The sequence below is a fragment of the Fundulus heteroclitus genome, chromosome 3 (genome assembly GCF_011125445.2).
Source record: "Fundulus heteroclitus isolate FHET01 chromosome 3, MU-UCD_Fhet_4.1, whole genome shotgun sequence".
Classification (NCBI taxonomy): Eukaryota; Metazoa; Chordata; class Actinopteri; order Cyprinodontiformes; family Fundulidae; genus Fundulus; species Fundulus heteroclitus.
The window spans coordinates 29,200,550-29,219,009 of record NC_046363.1 but is presented as its reverse complement, the minus strand read 5'-3'; the positions used below and the strand labels follow the sequence as shown (position 1 = coordinate 29,219,009).

General features: G+C 37.3%; 2 protein-coding genes and 3 long non-coding RNA genes across 7 annotated transcripts in view; 1 reads left to right on the top strand and 4 right to left on the bottom strand.

Annotated features, from left to right (window-relative positions):
* LOC118557565 overlaps positions 1 to 12,284 on the bottom strand; it is a 30,332-nt gene extending 18,048 nt beyond the window's left edge. Inside the window, exons 1-5 of the mRNA XM_036127772.1 lie at positions 12,243 to 12,284; positions 11,995 to 12,156; positions 11,759 to 11,899; positions 10,310 to 10,624; positions 10,050 to 10,198 (exon numbers count right to left, since the gene is read on the bottom strand). Of these exons, the coding sequence (XP_035983665.1) occupies positions 10,050 to 10,198; positions 10,310 to 10,624; positions 11,759 to 11,899; positions 11,995 to 12,156; positions 12,243 to 12,270 (795 nt within the window). The 5' untranslated portion in view covers positions 12,271 to 12,284. The remainder of the gene's footprint in view (positions 1 to 10,049; positions 10,199 to 10,309; positions 10,625 to 11,758; positions 11,900 to 11,994; positions 12,157 to 12,242) is intronic.
* LOC118562636 lies at positions 1,081 to 9,530 on the bottom strand. Its single transcript, XR_004930705.1, has 2 exons — positions 9,419 to 9,530; positions 1,081 to 1,938 (listed from the first exon to the last, which is right to left on the bottom strand). It is a non-coding gene; the product is annotated as an uncharacterized LOC118562636 (long non-coding RNA).
* LOC118562637 lies at positions 4,212 to 5,658 on the top strand. Its single transcript, XR_004930708.1, has 2 exons — positions 4,212 to 4,311; positions 5,039 to 5,658. It is a non-coding gene; the product is annotated as an uncharacterized LOC118562637 (long non-coding RNA).
* Positions 5,898 to 7,600, bottom strand: LOC118556122. Of its 2 annotated transcripts, none has more exons than XR_004930707.1 (3): positions 7,453 to 7,600; positions 6,419 to 6,725; positions 5,898 to 6,308 (listed from the first exon to the last, which is right to left on the bottom strand). It is a non-coding gene; the product is annotated as an uncharacterized LOC118556122 (long non-coding RNA). The 2 variants fall into 2 exon arrangements; XR_004930706.1 differs by having other exon boundaries at positions 5,900 to 6,308; positions 6,399 to 6,725; positions 7,453 to 7,599.
* A 3,588-nt stretch (positions 12,285 to 15,872) lies between the features above and the next one.
* Positions 15,873 to 18,460, bottom strand: part of usp5 (ubiquitin specific peptidase 5 (isopeptidase T)) — a 39,047-nt gene continuing 36,459 nt past the window's right edge. For both annotated transcript variants that reach the window (XM_036135151.1, XM_036135152.1), the window contains exon 20: positions 15,873 to 15,966. In XM_036135151.1, coding sequence (XP_035991044.1) covers positions 15,873 to 15,966 — 94 coding nt within the window. The remainder of the gene's footprint in view (positions 15,967 to 18,460) is intronic.

Genomic DNA, 18,460 nt, shown 5'->3' with positions numbered 1-18,460 from the left:
ACTGCTTTTATTTTAAATTCTATTAATTTCAGTCCTCCATAGAAATGTTTCCCCAACTTGTTGGTTTTGCCATAATGAAGAAAATTATAGTTACATTTGTCATTATGTGAATATTTTTTGCTCTTAACCAGAAATAATCCTGTGCCTTCAAAAACACGTTGCTGCGGTACAGAAAATTGAATCAAGCACCTTTCTTAGCATCTGTATTGTTTTAATATAGTGACGCCCTAGTTCAGGGCGTGAAAGCAAACCCTTTTTTCTATTTTACAGACATGCAGCTACTGTTTCTGAGCACCTTACCAAGCATGTGAGCTCTAACCACCAAGCTCCTCTCTACTTCCTGCCTTTCTCTATTTCTTTTGTACATTAAAACATGTGACACATGCTGGCTTTTCTTAAAAATGTAGAAATGGTCTGAAAATATACTGCTTAGACTTTTTTTTTTTAAAACACATATGGTGTGTGGTTTTAAAATCGCTCTATGATGCATTTTAAAGTTGCATCCGGTACGGAAACGTCATCAAACAAAACACAGTACAAACAAAACATTATTCAAATTGCTCCATCCTCAGTCAAAGTCTGTAACCGAAAAAAAGCGAATCGAGAAACATTTAAAATTTAAAAGTACACAAAACACATTAAACATTTTTGATTGAGATCTCACCTTAAATCCTACTTTCTTTCGTCTTTAATGCTGTTGTTGAGGCTCAAAATCCTCGTTTCATCCTCTCAGTAACTCAGTTCATCGAAACAAGTGTGCAGGGATGCAGAAAGTGAAGAAGGCGGAAGAGCTCTGAAGAGAAAGCAGCACTTGGAAAGCTGCTGTGGGCCAATCTAAACCCCAGCTTTCTGTGGGTTTGCTACTTATGCCTCCGTTTTCTCACAACGGAGGCCTGGCACTCGCTGAACTGTTCTCAAAGAGCTCAGGGAGCCTAAAAACACCACTTAAAATTATTGCTTTATTTTCACAAAAAATTTTCCCCACTTTCATAAAGGGGAAACGAGAAAATGTTCTGACTTCCCAGGGAAGCAAGCAATAAACGAGCTGGAGTTGCAACAAACCGAAGAACAAGATCGACGGAGAGGAAAAACCTTTATTTTTCACAGCAGAAGTAACAAAGCATTCGTTTTGAAAATAACAAAATAAAACACGAGTCACCCAAGAATCACCCTCACCGAACGCTTAAGGAAAACATGTTGATTTGGTGTTTTTACTCTTATAACTTTTCTCTTTTTTCCCCTACGAGTGTTTGTAGCACTTAAACAGGTAGTAGAGGTTGAGTCTAACTAGAGCGGTGCGATTTCCCAGTCAAACGAGAAGGCGGGCCTGAAGAGCGACATGTTTTAACGAATACGGGCAGTGACTACTGATGGCAGTGGAGATCAATAGTCGGGAAAGATCAGCGTAAACTTGTCAATCATGAGCTCAGCGGTCCCAAGTCAGTCGATGTTTGGAGTGTTTGTTCCATCAAGCAAGTTTTCCCAATCATGAGACCATTTTTTTTTTCAGAGCAGACCCCGGATCTCGTGCTTTTATCAGGTCTGGATTAGTTCTGGCTTTAAGTCAAAGTTGCTCTGGTGACAACCTGAGTCGATGCTCACACAGGCCTGTGGTTATTTATCAGTGGATACAGAGGAACAGCAACACACACAACCCCCCAACAACACTTATCTGTACATTTGCACCAATTTATTTAACCGTTTATAAGCAATCTGAAAGACTTCCTTATTTACATGTTTGTCAGTTGTGAAGCGTGCCAGAGCATTTGTAAGAGCTTGCTGTTTGTGGTTTGATGGCGTCGTCGTCTTCGTCTTCTCCTCCTGAAGTGAAACGCTGCTCCGCCTCAGTCGGCCACTCTACGGTAGAAATACAGGTAGCCCAGGTCTTTGGGAGGTTTCTCTGAAGCACAGACCTTCTGATCATTGAAGATGACCCATCTGTGGAAAAAAAAAAAACAGACTCATAAAACAATGTGTTCATCACCAAATGAATCATTTTGGAAAATAAGATCAGCTGATGCGTTTGCAAGTACAGAAAACCACAAATGAAACCGTTTTTAAGCACGTATGTGTGTAGGCAGATAAAAAAAACAACTTTTAAATCTAAAGTGAATCAGAGGATTTATTTTTTATGTGAACTATGGCGCCCCCTGCTGTACCACCTTAATATTGACATAATTCTCAAATTTTACTAGGACGAGGAAATTAAAAAAATATTTACACAAGAATCTCAGTAATGATGCATCTTAAATAATTTTAATATGATTAACATGTTAATTTATTTGAGCAGGCTAATTTATTTAAAAAAAATACAACTTGTATAGACTTTTGCCAAACAGACAAATATTTAAAGTGAATACCTGAATTAATTTACATACTTAAGAATTATAGATATCAAAAAAATGAATTCTTTCTCAAAAATGATTTTACATTTAAAAAATGTTTTAAATAATAATCTGTGCCTAATTAAAAGTTTGTCCATGTACTGCACAGTATAAAGGTGCTGGTCACAATAAGAATATCATGAAAACATTTAAAAAAAATTCAGTAATTCCATTGAAAAAGTGAAACTTGTAAACTATTTGTTCATTACACACAGATTTGGGGAGTTTTCATTAGCTGTCAATTATAATCATCAAAATGAAAAGAAATAAACACCTGAAATATATCAGTCTGTGTGTAATGACTGAATATAATGGTAGATGGAATAACTGAAAAGGAAAAAAATGTTGCTGCTTTAACAGCAGACTTCAGTCCTGGATCGTCTGTGTGCGGCGGTTCTTGAAACCATTACGCCACCTGCAGGTCACGCCTGGTAAATGTTCATCAAACTCTTTTATGTCAAACGCCTACTGGTGTTTGAGGGCAACGACACGCATTGTGTCACCATGCTGTGAAGAGTTCACCCTAAATCCCAAGCAGCTGCACAATAAGACAACTGAGCATCATCACGCTGAAACTAGATGCAACTTTGCTTTATGCCCATGAGGCACTGGGACTGCATCCTGGGCCGTACTCTGTGTCTGGCCTCCTTTATCACCTGGAGGGCAGAACTGTTTAAGTCTCAAAGACCCGGACGTATAATCGAATCTCATTGATCGAATAGAAGATTACCTCAACATAAAACACTTGGGTCAACAACCAAGATTGGCAAATAGAGACCTATATTTGTTGTTTTTACTGATAGATGCTTTAACAATGGCCTGATAACCATAATTCTCCATTCATGGCGCTGCCTTGAGGTCCTCTGAAGCCTTTTTTGGCTGCCCAGCTCCTTGGAAGAACGAATCACATCCAGACCCGGCGGCATGGGCGGGCATTGGGGGGCCGTGCCCGCCCTGTGAGCCAGCTGTGCCCGCCCTGGACTGGAAGCTGTCTTTTTTTTTTTTTTTTTTTTTTTTTAACCTCGGAGTACGGAAGCGTATTGCTGCCACTGGACAAAATATTTTTTTGTTGCTTATCTTGTATAAACATGATAATTATCTTGTAAAAACATGATAATTATCTTGTATAAACGTGATAATTATCTTGTAAAAACGTGATAATTATCTTGTATAAACATGATAATTATCTTGTATAAACGTGATAATTATCTTGTATAAACGTGAAAATTATCTTGTATAAACGTGATAATTATCTTGTATAAACATGATAATTATCTTGTATAAACGTGAAAATTATCTTGTAAAAACATGATAACTTATCCAGATGGTGGCGCTAGTATGCTTTTAGTCTGACTCATTTAAGACGAAGAAGAAGCATGTCCGTCATCTACTCGTGAACTAAAATGGCAAATTTACGGGAATGGATATAGTTTTACTTTATGCTCGCTGGTATCACCTTATTTTCAACGGAAATACGGAGACAGTGAGTGGCGGTTTTCCGCGCGAGACGTCCGATACGTCACTTCCTGTTACTGGCGAGTCAGCTGGACAACGACTCGTGCAACTACAAAATTACTCGTTATGATTTCATGGAAGGCCGGGATCGTTTGTCCGGTTAGAGGCTGTCATGATAACGGGTGTAAAAGAAAGGTTTACGTGGAGCAAGAGTGTTTTAATCATCGACCGCGTACAAGAGCTGTGGATACCAGACGCCCTACTTTCTTCACCCCCAGCCGAAGAATGAGATATCCCTCCGCCTGTGGCTAAAAGTTGTAACTTTGAAGAAACCACCAAAACAATGCTATGTTTGTTCTTTTAATTTCGTGGACAAAAGACCGATAGAAGAACACACGATGCCAGAAAACTGGCCGGGCTACGAAGTTCCATTAAAATCTCCGTGGAGACATCAAGAGGACAGCAAACACAGGTGAGCTAAGAGATGTTTACAGTGTTTACGTTTGTGTCACTCTTTATAAAACATATGCTTTCACATTAAGACAGCCATCTTTTAGCTTTGTTCTGTCTGTTAATTATTATCTGAATATTTTTCATCTCTGCTGGTAGGTTTTTGGGGTTCCGTTTGTAAAGTTATACAATGAGAGATTTACAGCAAAATGTTTAGCCTGTCATATGACATGAAAGGCAGGTTTCATTATTCATATTTTTGTTATTCATAAATCTATAAATAAGTCACAGTTCCCAGTTTAATATTTAAATAACAAGCTTAATATTTAGCTCCAAAATAAACGTCTAGTTTGTAAGCTAAACATTTAATTTGGAGTTCAATATTTCATTTGAAAACTAAATGCTTGGTTTGCATCTTAATACATAGTTTACAATCTAAACATTTAGCTGTGTAATTAAATATTTAGCTTGGAACGGTGACATTTATAAAATGTATAAAACCCATTTTTTCCTCTTATAGAATCCAAACTATTGCTGTTATATCTTGACTGTGTAACCTTACCAATGGTATCCCAGGTACTAGCATAGGCTGTTTGTAAAAACTAGAAGGAATGTGTGATATGAATATTTGAATGAGTATGAGTAATGATGCAGGTGTTGCTCTATTAGCTTGGTGTTAACATAGTTTTAAGTAGTCTTGATATGTTTTATGCTGTTTGCTAAACTGATTGTGGTCTTGTTTTTGACAGATGACTGCCGCTGTGATGCAGAGGCTGACTGGACCGCTCCGTAATCAGTCACCTATGCAGAAAGATGCTGATACTACAGGCACCGAAGGATCACACCTAGGAGAAGAGAAGAACAGTGTATGTGGCAGGGAAAACACTGACTTCTCGAGTGCCTTTGTCCTGGTGATGAAGTGACGGCAGACAGAGGCTTTACCATCTGAGATCTGCTGTTTGAGAGGAGATTTAACCTTGTTCTACCAGCATTCACCCATAAAAGGAGGGCAGTTGTCTGATGAGGATGTAACCGCAGCAAGGAAGATTGCAAATGTCCACATACATGTGGAAAGAGTTATCAGGAGGCTCAGAGTTTTGACAATAATCCCCCAGACTGTAACTCTCAACTTGGTAAATAAAATGGACAAAATCTTTTGTCCGTGCAGCCCCTTAGAACATGCAGGAGATCATCCACGAGGATGCTGATTGAGCGGAGAAGTTTACATGTCAAAAAGATCCTGATTAGTTATATTCTACTGTAAATCAGTGCAATTATAATACACTAGAATGTGTTTTGGATTTCTGCTTTTAAATATTTCTTTGTGTAGCACCTTGAGGTTTTACATTTGGAATTACTTTTAATTTTTTTTAAACTTTTCAAGTATTGTATATCCTTAGTTTTAGACCATTTAAATGTTTACATATACATAAATTGTGTCCAACTAAATGTGTATTATTAAAGTTTCCAATCTATTTCACTTGCTAATGTAATTTGCATTAATTCATATTTAGATTAAGTGGATGTTGTCCTAAGCATGTGTAAAGAACTAAAGTGTATCTTATGTACATAAACTAACAAAAAGATAAGAGTATGTCATTTATTGAATTAATGCAATTTGTTTACATTAAATGTAGTACATTTCACTTATGGCATATTTGTAGGCCGTTTAATTCTTGTGGTGCAGGAAACATCCATCATTCAGCCTTTTGGGGACGGCACAGCTCATCTGTTCAGGACAATCCAGTCAGACCTTTGGCCACGGCAAACTGCACCTTTTAACAAAGTTAAAGGAACAGTTATTTTTTATTTATATTACAGTACTTGGTGTCATCATATTTATATAAAATATGGATAGTTTGTAGTGACAACTATAAACCGTCCATATTTTTCTACTTATCTTCCTGATGTACTTATCCAACTTGCCATTCAAGATTAGACTGTTATAGAATGGTGTGCTCACATCCACAGACAGGAAGAGGTGGTGTTTTGACAGAACATTACCCAAACTTGAATGACCTTAAACAGCATCAATGAACAAAAGATCAGACTTTTATCTTAAAAAGCTGCACAATCTGTTGATTAGAAAAATAAAAACATCATTCATACTTTTTGTACTAATTTATTACCATCCATTTTCCTACACCCTTATCCTTGTTGGGATAGCGAGGGGTGCTGGTGCCTATCTCCAGCATTCAATGGCGAGAGGCAGGGTACACCTGGACAGGTAATATATGTGAAATATGAGTGGCTGGCAAATACATTATGTGTTCTTCCATGTGTCAGAGACACTCTGGTATGCCAGAGGAGTACACATGCACTGTTCTTCTCTTCTCCTAGGTGTGATCCTTCGGTGCCTGTAGTATCAGCATCTTTCTGCATAGGTGACTGATTACGGAGCGGTCCAGTCAGCCTCTGCATCACAGCGGCAGTCATCTGTCAAAAACAAGACCACAATCAGTTTAGCAAACAGCATAAAACATATCAAGACTACTTAAAACTATGTTAACACCAAGCTAATAGAGCAACACCTGCATCATTACTCATACTCATTCAAATATTCATATCACACATTCCTTCTAGTTTTTACAAACAGCCTATGCTAGTACCTGGGATACCATTGGTAAGGTTACACAGTCAAGATATAACAGCAATAGTTTGGATTCTATAAGAGGAAAAAATGGGTTTTATACATTTTATAAATGTCACCGTTCCAAGCTAAATATTTAATTACACAGCTAAATGTTTAGATTGTAAACTATGTATTAAGATGCAAACCAAGCATTTAGTTTTCAAATGAAATATTGAACTCCAAATTAAATGTTTAGCTTACAAACTAGACGTTTATTTTGGAGCTAAATATTAAGCTTGTTATTTAAATATTAAACTGGGAACTGTGACTTATTTATAGATTTATGAATAACAAAAATATGAATAATGAAACCTGCCTTTCATGTCATATGACAGGCTAAACATTTTGCTGTAAATCTCTCATTGTATAACTTTACAAACGGAACCCCAAAAACCTACCAGCAGAGATGAAAAATATTCAGATAATAATTAACAGACAGAACAAAGCTAAAAGATGGCTGTCTTAATGTGAAAGCATATGTTTTATAAAGAGTGACACAAACGTAAACACTGTAAACATCTCTTAGCTCACCTGTGTTTGCTGTCCTCTTGATGTCTCCACGGAGATTTTAATGGAACTTCGTAGCCCGACCAGTTTTCTGGCATCGTGTGTTCTTCTATCGGTCTTTTGTCCACGAAATTAAAAGAACAAACATAGCATTGTTTTGGTGGTTTCTTCAAAGTTACAACTTTTAGCCATAGGCGGAGGGATATCTCATTCACTGTCTCCGTATTTCCGTTGAAAATAAGGTGATACTAGCGAGCATAAAGTAAAACTTGATCCATTTCAATAAATTTGCCATTTTAGTTCCCGAGTAGATGACGGACATGCTTCTCTTCTTCGTCTTAAATGAGTCAGACTAAAAGCATACTAGCGCCACCATCTGGATAAGTTATCATGTTTTTACAAGATAATTTTCACGTTTATACAAGATAATTATCACGTTTATACAAGATAATTATCATGTTTATACAAGATATTTATCACATTTTTACAAGATAATTATCACGTTTATACAAGATAATTATCACGTTTTTACAAGATAATTATCATGTTTATACAAGATAAGATCACGTTTATACAAGATAATGATCATGTTTATACAAGATAAGCAACAAAAAAAATATTTTGTCCAGTGGCAGCAATACGCTTCCGTATCGGAGTGGCCATCGTCCTTTTAGTACTATCTTTGATGTGTCAATCATACAATTTAACCAATCAAATCAACGACTGACGGCAGCATGCTAGCCAATCACAGCTGGAGTGGGGCGGGACACTAGACACAGCTATAGCCTTCAGTCGCCGCCGCAGTTCGGTTGTGGTCACCGTAGGTGTCGGTAGAGCGGGATGAAAATTTGGTCCGATTACCAAACAATTACAAGAAGTGACAACGAAGCAGAGAGCGAGCTGGAGCGTTATTAATTTATGTTTGAAATGCCAGCACTGAAGTCTAAACTGGAGTAAACATTAACGCTAGGAGGGTTAGCTAGACAGCTAGCAGGGTTAGCTAGGACAGCTACGAGCACAAGCTGTTCTGCACCTTGTTCCATAGCTGCTGCAATTACAGAACCTGTTCTAGTCAGAATTGTTACTTCAGTCAGTGTTCAGCCTGACGCCAGTGCTCATGTTTATTAGCGTGTAGCCTATGCTGGACTTTTAAGTTGACACAGCGCTACAGGTTACCCTATGTCACTGTTAGTTTCCAGTAACCCAAACCAGCATAAAACATGCCTAACTTAAAATAAAAAAACAAGGCCAAATCTGAAACTCTCTCATGTTAAAAGCACAGAACTATTAAACACATAAGAACATGCCATTAGCACACAACTGCGCCGAAGCAAAGAAAAAAACTGAGCATATGGGCTCCAAACAAAATGTACAATCAGACAACCAAATAACACACAAGATCTCTTTAACAATCAGGATATATCAACTGGAAAAAAATAAGTTAGAAATAGCTTCCCAACATGAGCTGTAAATCTACCTTAATATACACGTAATTTCTCTCAGTATAGCTCAATTAAACATTTCTCTTACACGCAGTCATGAAATATTTTTAAGTTGATAAGTAGAACTCAACCCCTCTTGAGCATTTACACTGACCAAACACTTGATTAACCATTATTCTTTTCTTGTTTTATTATAACTATTATTCATTGATTATGTCAGATCGACAGATTTAACTTATTTAAAAAATAGATAATGACTATTTTGATATTTTGTTAGTAATTCTTTCTAAAAGCCCAACAAATGTTATGGAAAGCTTCCGAAATTTTCTATCTGCCCATAATATAAAATGTTTTTTTTTTTCTTTTTAAAGTGTGCCCCCCTAAAAAAATGGAATGCCCCCCCTGTAATTTGTTTCTGCAGCCGGGTCTGATCACATCATCGCTGTTCTGCACGTGCACCATATCATATTCAAATGGGCCCATTAATACCTGACGTCTAGTCGTATGAAACAACCTTTGAAAGTTGGAAACATGCATAAACAACTTACTGTTGGTCCTTCTTGATGTGACAGACATAGTGGCCACACATGGTGCTCGTCCCCATGTGACTGATGAAAGCAAACAACTCGTACTCTAAACAGGAAGAAAGCAAACGTCCAGCTATAACTTCCGTGCGATAGTTTACATAAAGCTAAAGTCCTCCTCTGTGTTTCATTGGTGAACTGAGACACTCATTGCTGCACAATTTCCATTATTCTCCATTCAAACGTGGGTTTTGAACCATCATATTAAGATCTACACCACACAACACTGGTCCTGTTCATCTGTCATTTTCTCAGCTTTTTCTCTTATTTACGAATGGCGTCTAGAGAGTTTCTGGTGAATTTGCTTTAGCAAATGATCAATAAATAACCTCATCCCTATCCGATTATACCCCTTAGCATTCCAAACGTGGATTATACAATAAAATATGGCAACTATTCAGCTCAGCTGTTCATACCGAATAACCTTTAAACAACAGTTAATTTGTGCCAGGTTTTCAAGAGTTTGATGGATATATATATATATATATATATATATATATATATATATATATATATATAGTTTAGGGTTTTCTATTAACTAACCGAATGTTAAGCTAATAAATCGTTAACCTGAAAATCGATTTCCCTCGTTTACCTTCCTCCTTTTGGTCCTCTTGTACACGACGACCACGACGACCATCAGGATGATAAAGACCAGGCCCGCCGCTCCGATGGCAACCCAAATCCACCAGCTCAGGCCCGGATTTCTTTTAACTGCAGGAGTTGTTGGTTTTGGATCTGGAGCTGAAACAAAAAACAAAAAAAAAAAAAAACATTTGTTTGCTTTCTGGTCACGGGTTGAATTTCTCATGAAATCATCACTATGAGGTTTATATTTTAATCAAAATATCCTACATTTTACAACAATGGCAACATCTTTGCTGAATTCCTCCCCATCATGGGACGCTCTACACTGCCAAGTCCCTTGATGTGAGGGAGCAACATGTTTGAGCTCAACTTTATGAGATCGGTGCTCTGAACCATCGGGTGAGCGCCACCAGACTTTAATGCTGTCGCCCGGACTGCTGACCTTACAATCGAGGGTAACATCAGTGCCACTCTGGACAACACCGCTGGGAAAAACCGAGACTGGTACAGAGTTGGAAAAAGAGAAAGAAGATGCAATGAGGATCATAACAATGAGAAAACTCACGTTTAAAGCTGTGTTGTCTTGTTTTATATGGTAATGGATGTAAAAACACGTTTCATCTTTCCTGTTTTGCTTTGTTTGTACAATCTGTAAATCGGCTGCTGTTTTTCTTATTTTGCTTTAAAATTTCTCGTTTTTGAATATGAATATGTCTGAATATGCCTTATTCTTTATGAATAAATTAATATTTTGTGTTTTTTCCATTCTGATATGTTCTTTCTCTTCTGCTGTGCACCTTAACTTTTAAAACGTTCATATTATATAATCTTATAAGTCTTCCATCTCCTGTCAACTTGTTTTTGTCCCTGTTACACTCGAATTTTCCCCACATGATAAAGGTCTTTCTAATCTATTCCAAACATAAAGAAATTAAGCGTATCTTGTAAAACACCAAGCCCTGGAGTATCTATGGGGTTGGTTTAATACTTATAATGCAGCCCTGTCTTGTATAGTGTCTATGTATTGGGATAAAGGGTGTAAAACACACGCTGTACTACTATGGACAGAGTACTCTTGTTTTTTTTTCATTTTAAATCCTTTTTTATACTTACTATACTCAATGAATGCTTAACCATCTATGGATTAAAGTTAGATGCTTAAACCCCTGTACCACTGTTGACACTTGGACGATCGATATTATCAGTACCCCGAAAACATTCTGGTATCAATTATTTTCTGTGTAAATAAGAATAACCCATCACGACGGGCTGCTAAACACCAGAAGCCAAGAGGATGAGATGTTCGAGCACAAATGGAAATCCAAATGTGTGAGAACAAGACGCTGGAATGTTATTTTGCAGCAGATATTTGTAAGGCACAAATCTATATATAATATATATATTAATATTGCATTGCTGAACTTTTCTTTGGCTTCTACTCTTATTCTGAAATTGTTCTCTAACGCAATCTTCAGTTTATAACAGTGCTGTGGTCACTACCCATTAATGAAATGCTATTAGGTACAACCATTGCAAACTTTTTCCTCTCTAAAACTGACTTGTTCGATTTAAAAAGAGAAACAAGTGTGATATTGCCACTTTGTTCATCCTTCGATGTGCCTTTCATACAATAGTTCTACTTTTAAAATATTAATGTAGTCGTGTGTGCTGCTATTAACAGGTTGCTTTGTTTTTTTTATTGGATCTGCTACTTACCTGACACCACGACCAGCGTGTGTTCATAGGGTTTGCCATCCACTTTACAAGTGAACTCCCCAAAATCTGATTCCTTTACATCGGATATTTCCAGGTCTGTTTCTCCTCGTTTCTTTGCCCTTGGTACAACTGGACTATTTCCTAGTACAGGGAACATACACATTGCACAGTTATGTCTTTAATAATATCCAAATTCAAAAATGTGTCAAAGTATTTTGATGTGATAAATGTTGTACCTTTGGAAGGGGGACCATTTTTCCCGATTATTTTGAAGATCGTTTGACCACCATGACTCCATTCCAGTCTAAAATTGAACCTATTGTCGCCACACTGCAAGATGATTTTCTGACCAACCTCTGCAAAGAAAACTTTCCCTGCAGCAGAGAGCGCTCCAAGCACTAAAGAGAATCAAATCAAATTTAAAGTTAAACACTGTTGGTTTAAGCTTCAGAGGATTTGAAACCTGCGCTGTAAACCGACTCACCCAACCCAAACAGGATGACTGTCTTCATTCTGGCCGCTGGATCTTAAAGCAAATCATGAAAAGAAAAGAACATAAATGCAGCAGTTCAGAACTTAGTGTTGTTAAAATAATCAACGCCTCGATGTAATCAATCCTGCAGCTTCTCCATAATAATGGTCTTCTGCTGGGAGTTTGAAACTTTGCTAACATGAATGAGAACAACCAGAAAGAAATATGCGACATTCTTTGTCGACAACATGAACACAAAAGTGTTTGGAGGAAGTTTCCAGACGCACAAGACAAACTAAATGCTGAACAACGCTACATGCTAAAAGCGCTACGACACAGAGTAATGTCTTCAGAGATAAAAGTTGTTTGCTTCATCAGAAAATTCACAGGCAACTGGAAGCACACACCTAAAGATGCATTTTTTATTAAATAACTGATTAAAGGAAAAGGTACATAATGCCATACAAAATATTAACACACTATCTGGTTATTATCCCTGTTTTTTCAAACAGGGAAGTGGCACTTAAATTATATAATCCAGAACCTGAAAGTATGGAGGACCAAAACTGACAGAAATTAGATAGATAGATAGATAGATAGATAGATAGATAGATAGATAGATAGATAGATAGATAGATAGATACTAATAAACAAGCCAATGTACTTAAAATGTACCAGTTAATTTAAAAAAAGAGAAGTAATGCATTTTTTTAATATCCCAGGTACTTTTATTATTTTACAATTTAATTTACCTTAATATTTCTTTCCAACATATTTAAGCATATGATTTTAATTTTACAGTTTTTTAATGTTTTTCTTTTACTTATACACAGTTCTGATTGATACATAATTCTATATACTTTTTAGTCATAGTTTTGATGTCGTCACTATGTATCTGAAATATAGAAAGTCATAAAAATGAGGAAAAGCCATTGAATGACCAAACTTTTGAATGGTAGCATAGATGCCTTATTTCCCCCATGAGTTTACTTATCCTTTTATTTTCATGTCATCTCTTTAAATTCTTCTGTGTCCATTTTTACTTTTCCCTATGCATTTCTGGCTCTTTGTGCAAATACGGTAGGTTGTCCTTTGTTGGGTCAGCTACTATTGGTCAAGCAGAAGGAAGTTCAAGGATCTGTGTGCAGATCCGTTCTCACCATAACTATACTTCTATACTATACTGAAAGGGAGATTAGCACGCTCGCTCGCTCAACGTGTGTTTGCCGCGCGATCAACTCAGACAATCTGCTCGGTTTGCTATCTGCTCAGCCCTCTATGGCTGTTTTTGGGCTAAAGGCGAGCACAAAGTAGGCGGGGACAGATCTGTAAGAAAATTCAAGGGGGAAATAAGAGCCATAAAAAGCAAGGAAAAGAAAAAACTAAAAATGAAATTCTCGTTTTTAAACTGAATGGTACATTTTAATTGTATTTGTTTAGTCATTGAGCAAGTTGTGCTTTACTGCATTTTTTTTAAATTCTATTAATTTCAGTCCTCCATAGAAATGTTTCCCCAACTTATTGGTTTTGCCATAATGAAGAAAATTACAGTTACATTTGTCATTATGTGAATATTTTTTGCTCTTAACCAGAAATAATCCGGTGCCTTCAAAAACACGTTGCTGCGGTACAGAAAATGGAATCAAGCACCTTTCTTAGTATCTGTATTGTTTTAATATAGTGACGCCCTAGTTCAGGGCGTGAAAGCAAACCCTTTTTTCTATTTTACAGACATGCAGCTACTGTTTCTGAGCACCTTACCAAGCATGTGAGCCTTAACCACCAAGCTCCTCTCTACTTCCTTCCTCTATTTCTTTTGTACATTAAAACATGTGACACATGCTGGCTTTTCTTAAAAATGTAGAAATGGTCTGAAAATATAATGCTTAGACATATTTTTTTAAAACACATATGCTGTTTGCTTTTAAAATCGCTCTATGATGCTTTTTAAAGTTGCATCCGGTACGGAAACATCTTAAAATCCTCCATCTTAATTGAAAAATTATTTTACTTTCAACATACGTCTATGCATTAAAGTGTAAAATTTTATTGAAGCACTAATCGGACTTCTTAAATTTGACAAAAGGTTTCAGCTGGCTTTGCATGCAAACATACTTTGAGAAACTTCAACGCAACAAAAAGCCTCGTTTTATAGCAATTAATTTGGATAGAATTATAATCTCGCCAGTTAATGCTGAAAAACATTAAAAACCTGAAGAATATTTGCTACAATAATAAAGTCTTTAATAAGCCAAAACTAAACTGGTAATTAGTGCAAAGACAAGAAAAAACAAACTACAATTTAGGCATTTTACATTTTGCCGTACAAACAAAACATTATTCAAATTGCTCCATCCTCAAAGTCTGTAACCGAACAAAAGCGCATCGAGAAACACTTAAAATTTAAAAGTACACAAAACAAATTAAACATTTTCGATTGAGATCTCACCTTAAATCCAACTTTCTCTTGTCTTTAATGCTGTTGTTGAGGCTCAAAATCCTCGTTTCATCCTCTCAGTAACTCAGTTCATCGAAACAAGTGTGCAGGGATGCAGAAAGTGAAGAAGGCGGAAGAGCTCTGAAGAGAAAGCAGCACTTGGAAAGCTGCTGTGGGCCAATCTAAACCCCAGCTTTCTGTGGGTTTGCTACTTATGCCTCCGTTTTCTCACATCGGAGGCCTGGCACTCGCTGAACTGTTCTCAAAGAGCTCAGGGAGCCTAAAAACACCACTTAAAATTATTGCTTTATTTTCACAAAAAATGTTTCCCCACTTTCATAAAGGGGAAACGAGAAAATGTTCTGACTTCCCAGGGAAGCAAGCAATAAACGAGCTGGAGTTGCAACAAACCGAAGAACAAGATCGACGGAGAGGAAAAACCTTTATTTTTCACAGCAGAAGTAACAAAGCATTCGTTTTGAAAATAACAAAATAAAACACGAGTCACCCAAGAATCACCCTCACCGAACGCTTAAGGAAAACATGTTGATTTGGTGTTTTTACTCTTATAACTTTTCTTTTGTTTTTCCCCCTACGAGTGTTTGTAGCACTTAAACAGGTAGGGGAGGTTGAGTCTAACTAGAGCGGTGCGATTTCCCAGTCAAACGAGAAGGCGGGCCTGAAGAGCGACATGTTTTAACGAATACGGGCAGTGACTACTGATGGCAGTGGAGATCAATAGTCGGGAAAGATTAGCGTAAACTTGTCAATCATGAGCTCAGCGGTCCCAAGTCAGTCGATGTTTGGAGTGTTTGTTCCATCAAGCAAGTTTTCCCAATCATGAGACCATTTTTATTTTTTTTTTCAGAGCAGACCCCGGATCTCGTGCTTTTATCAGGTCTGGATTAGTTCTGGCTTTAAGTCAAAGTTGCTCTGGTGACAACCTGAGTGGATGCTCACACCGGCCTGTGGTTATTTATCAGTGGATACAGAGGAACAGCAACACACACAACCCCCCAACAACACTTATCTGTACATTTGCACCAATTTATTTAACTGTTTATAAGCAATCTGAAAGACTTCCTTATTTACATGTTTGTCAGTTGTGAAGCGTGCCAGAGCATTTGTAAGAGCTTGCTGTTGTTTGTGGTTTGATGGCGTCGTCGTCTTCTTCTTCTCCTCCTGAAGCGAAACGCTGCTCCGCCTCAGTCGGCCACTCTACGGTAGAAATACAGGTAGCCCAGGTCTTTGGGAGGTTTCTCTGAAGCACAGACCTTCTGATCATTGAAGATGACCCATCTGTGGAAAAAAAAAAAAAAACAGACTCATAAAACAATGTGTTCATCACCAAATGAATCATTTTGGAAAATAAGATCAGCTGATGCGTTTGCAAGCACAGAAAACCACAAATGAAACCGTTTTTAAGCACTTATGTGTGTAGGCAGACAAAAAAAAAACAACAACATTTAAATCTAAAGCGATTCAGAGGATTTATTTTTATGTGAACTATGGCGCCCCCTGCTGTATCACCTTAATATTGACATAACTCTCCAATTTTAACCCTGACGAGGAAATTAAAAAATATTTACACAAGATTCTCAGTAATGATGCATCTTAAATAATTTTAATATGATTAACAAGTTAATTTACTTGAGCAGGCTAATTTATTTAAAAAAAATACAACTTGTATAGACTTTTGCCAAACAGACAAATATTTAAAGTGAATACCTGAGTTAATTTACATAATTAAGAATTACAGCTATCAAAAAAACGAATTCTTTCTCAAAAATGGTTTCACATTTAAAAAATGTTTTAGATAATAATGTCGGCCTAATTAAAAGTTTGTCCATGTACTGCACAGTTTACAGGTGCTGGTCATATAATTAGAATATCATGAAAACATTAAAAAAATTTCAGTAATTCCATTAAAATAGTGAAACTTGTAAACTGTATTTGTTCATTACACAAAGATTTGGGGAGTTTGCATTAGCTGTCAATTATAATCATCAAAATTAACAGAATATAATGGTAGATGGAATAACTGAAAAGGAAAAAAGTCTTGTTTTAACAGCAGACTTCGTCTGTGTGCGGCGGTTCTTGAAACCATTACGCCACCTGCAGGTCACGCCTGGTAAATGTCCATCAAACTCTTGAATGGGTTTCGCTCCACAATCCTCTCTGGTGTAGTTACCAAAATCACTTTTTCCTTCCACTCAACTTTCTATCAACATGTTTGGATGTGGCTCTCTGAACAGCCAGCTCCTTTAGCATCATGCTGTGTGCAAATGTTAATTTGTGAATATGCTTAGAAATGTATATGCAGTTTAAATAATTTTTTCTGCCTACAGTTGGACACGTTTTTCTGTTTTTGGAAGCGCGTATCCAAACTATCTCTTTCCAGTTTACCAACTACCTTGTTAGACCCAATTTTGCAACATATTACACATTAAAATGTGAGTTTCACTTAATAGATTTAGTGACAAATGAAATTGTCACTGATATTCAAATTTATCGAGATGCAGCTGTATTTTATCTACTGGTTCATCTAAAGATACAACGAGAAAACACTTAAAAACAGTTAAGCCTTCAGATGGGAGTCAGACTAGAACATAATTTAGTAAACTTTTTAATTTGGAAGAAGCTGCTACATTCAGGACGACAACAGTGGCAGGATTATAAGTCGAGTGCCTTTTTAGAGGCTGTTGTCGAAAGCGTCCAGTAATCAGGAAAAAGGCGTTAATTAAGGATCAACTGACCCAGAGGAAGTCACACAGCATTATCAGGCTTTGGATTTGCATGAAGCTGATGGTCGTACCTGGCAGGTACCCAGTATGTGTGCTTCACAGCTGTCACAGTCAAACACCTACGGGTGTTTGAGGGCAACGACACGCATTGTGTCACCATGCTGTGAAGAGTTCCCCCTAAATCCCAAGCAGCTGCACAATAAGACAACTGAGCATCGTCATGCTGAAACTAGATGCAACTTTGCTTTATGCCCATGAGGCACTGAGACTGCATCCTGGGCCGTACTCTGTGTCTGGCCTCCTTTATCACCTGGAGGGCAGAACTGTTTAAGGCTCAAAGACCCGGACGTATAATCGAATCTTATTGATCGAATAGAAGATTACCTCAACATAAAACACTCGGGTCAACAACCAAGATTGGCAAATAGAGACCTATATTTGTTGTTTTTACTGATAGATGCTTTAACAATGGCCTGGTAACCATAATACTTCATTCATGGCGTCACCATTGAGGTCCTCTGAAGCCTTTTTTGGCTGCTGTTGAGAATTAAAAATATATCTTAGTTGGGGTTACTGAGTAAAGCAGAGTGGGGTCTGTTCCTTCCTGCTCCAGCGTAAGATAAACATGGAGTTTTATTGTCCTGAGGGGGTGGTCAGAAGGAGAGGGGGTCAGTCATCCTCCCACTGAGCCATGCAGGAGGAGTTTAAAGTTGATAAAAGGAATGTCTTGGTAAAACTTACTTCAGACAGACAGACTTCTCGACCGCGCGGTGAAAGATCTCGATTGGTAATGTAACTCTGTCTCCATATTTAATTTCTATGAATTAAATATGTATTTAAACCGTTCTACCTCTGATCAATGATTCCTTATTTTATTGTCAAATCTTAAACCGGGGTAAAAATGGGCCTTTAGTAGCGAAGCAGGATTAGGCCAATACTACATAAATCACAATTTGGTCAGCCGTGACCCGGATTTGACAATAAAGTGGAGGAACCTTTTGAATTTGGGCACGAAGAAGTAATCACTTACAGCAAAACAGGGTCGACCC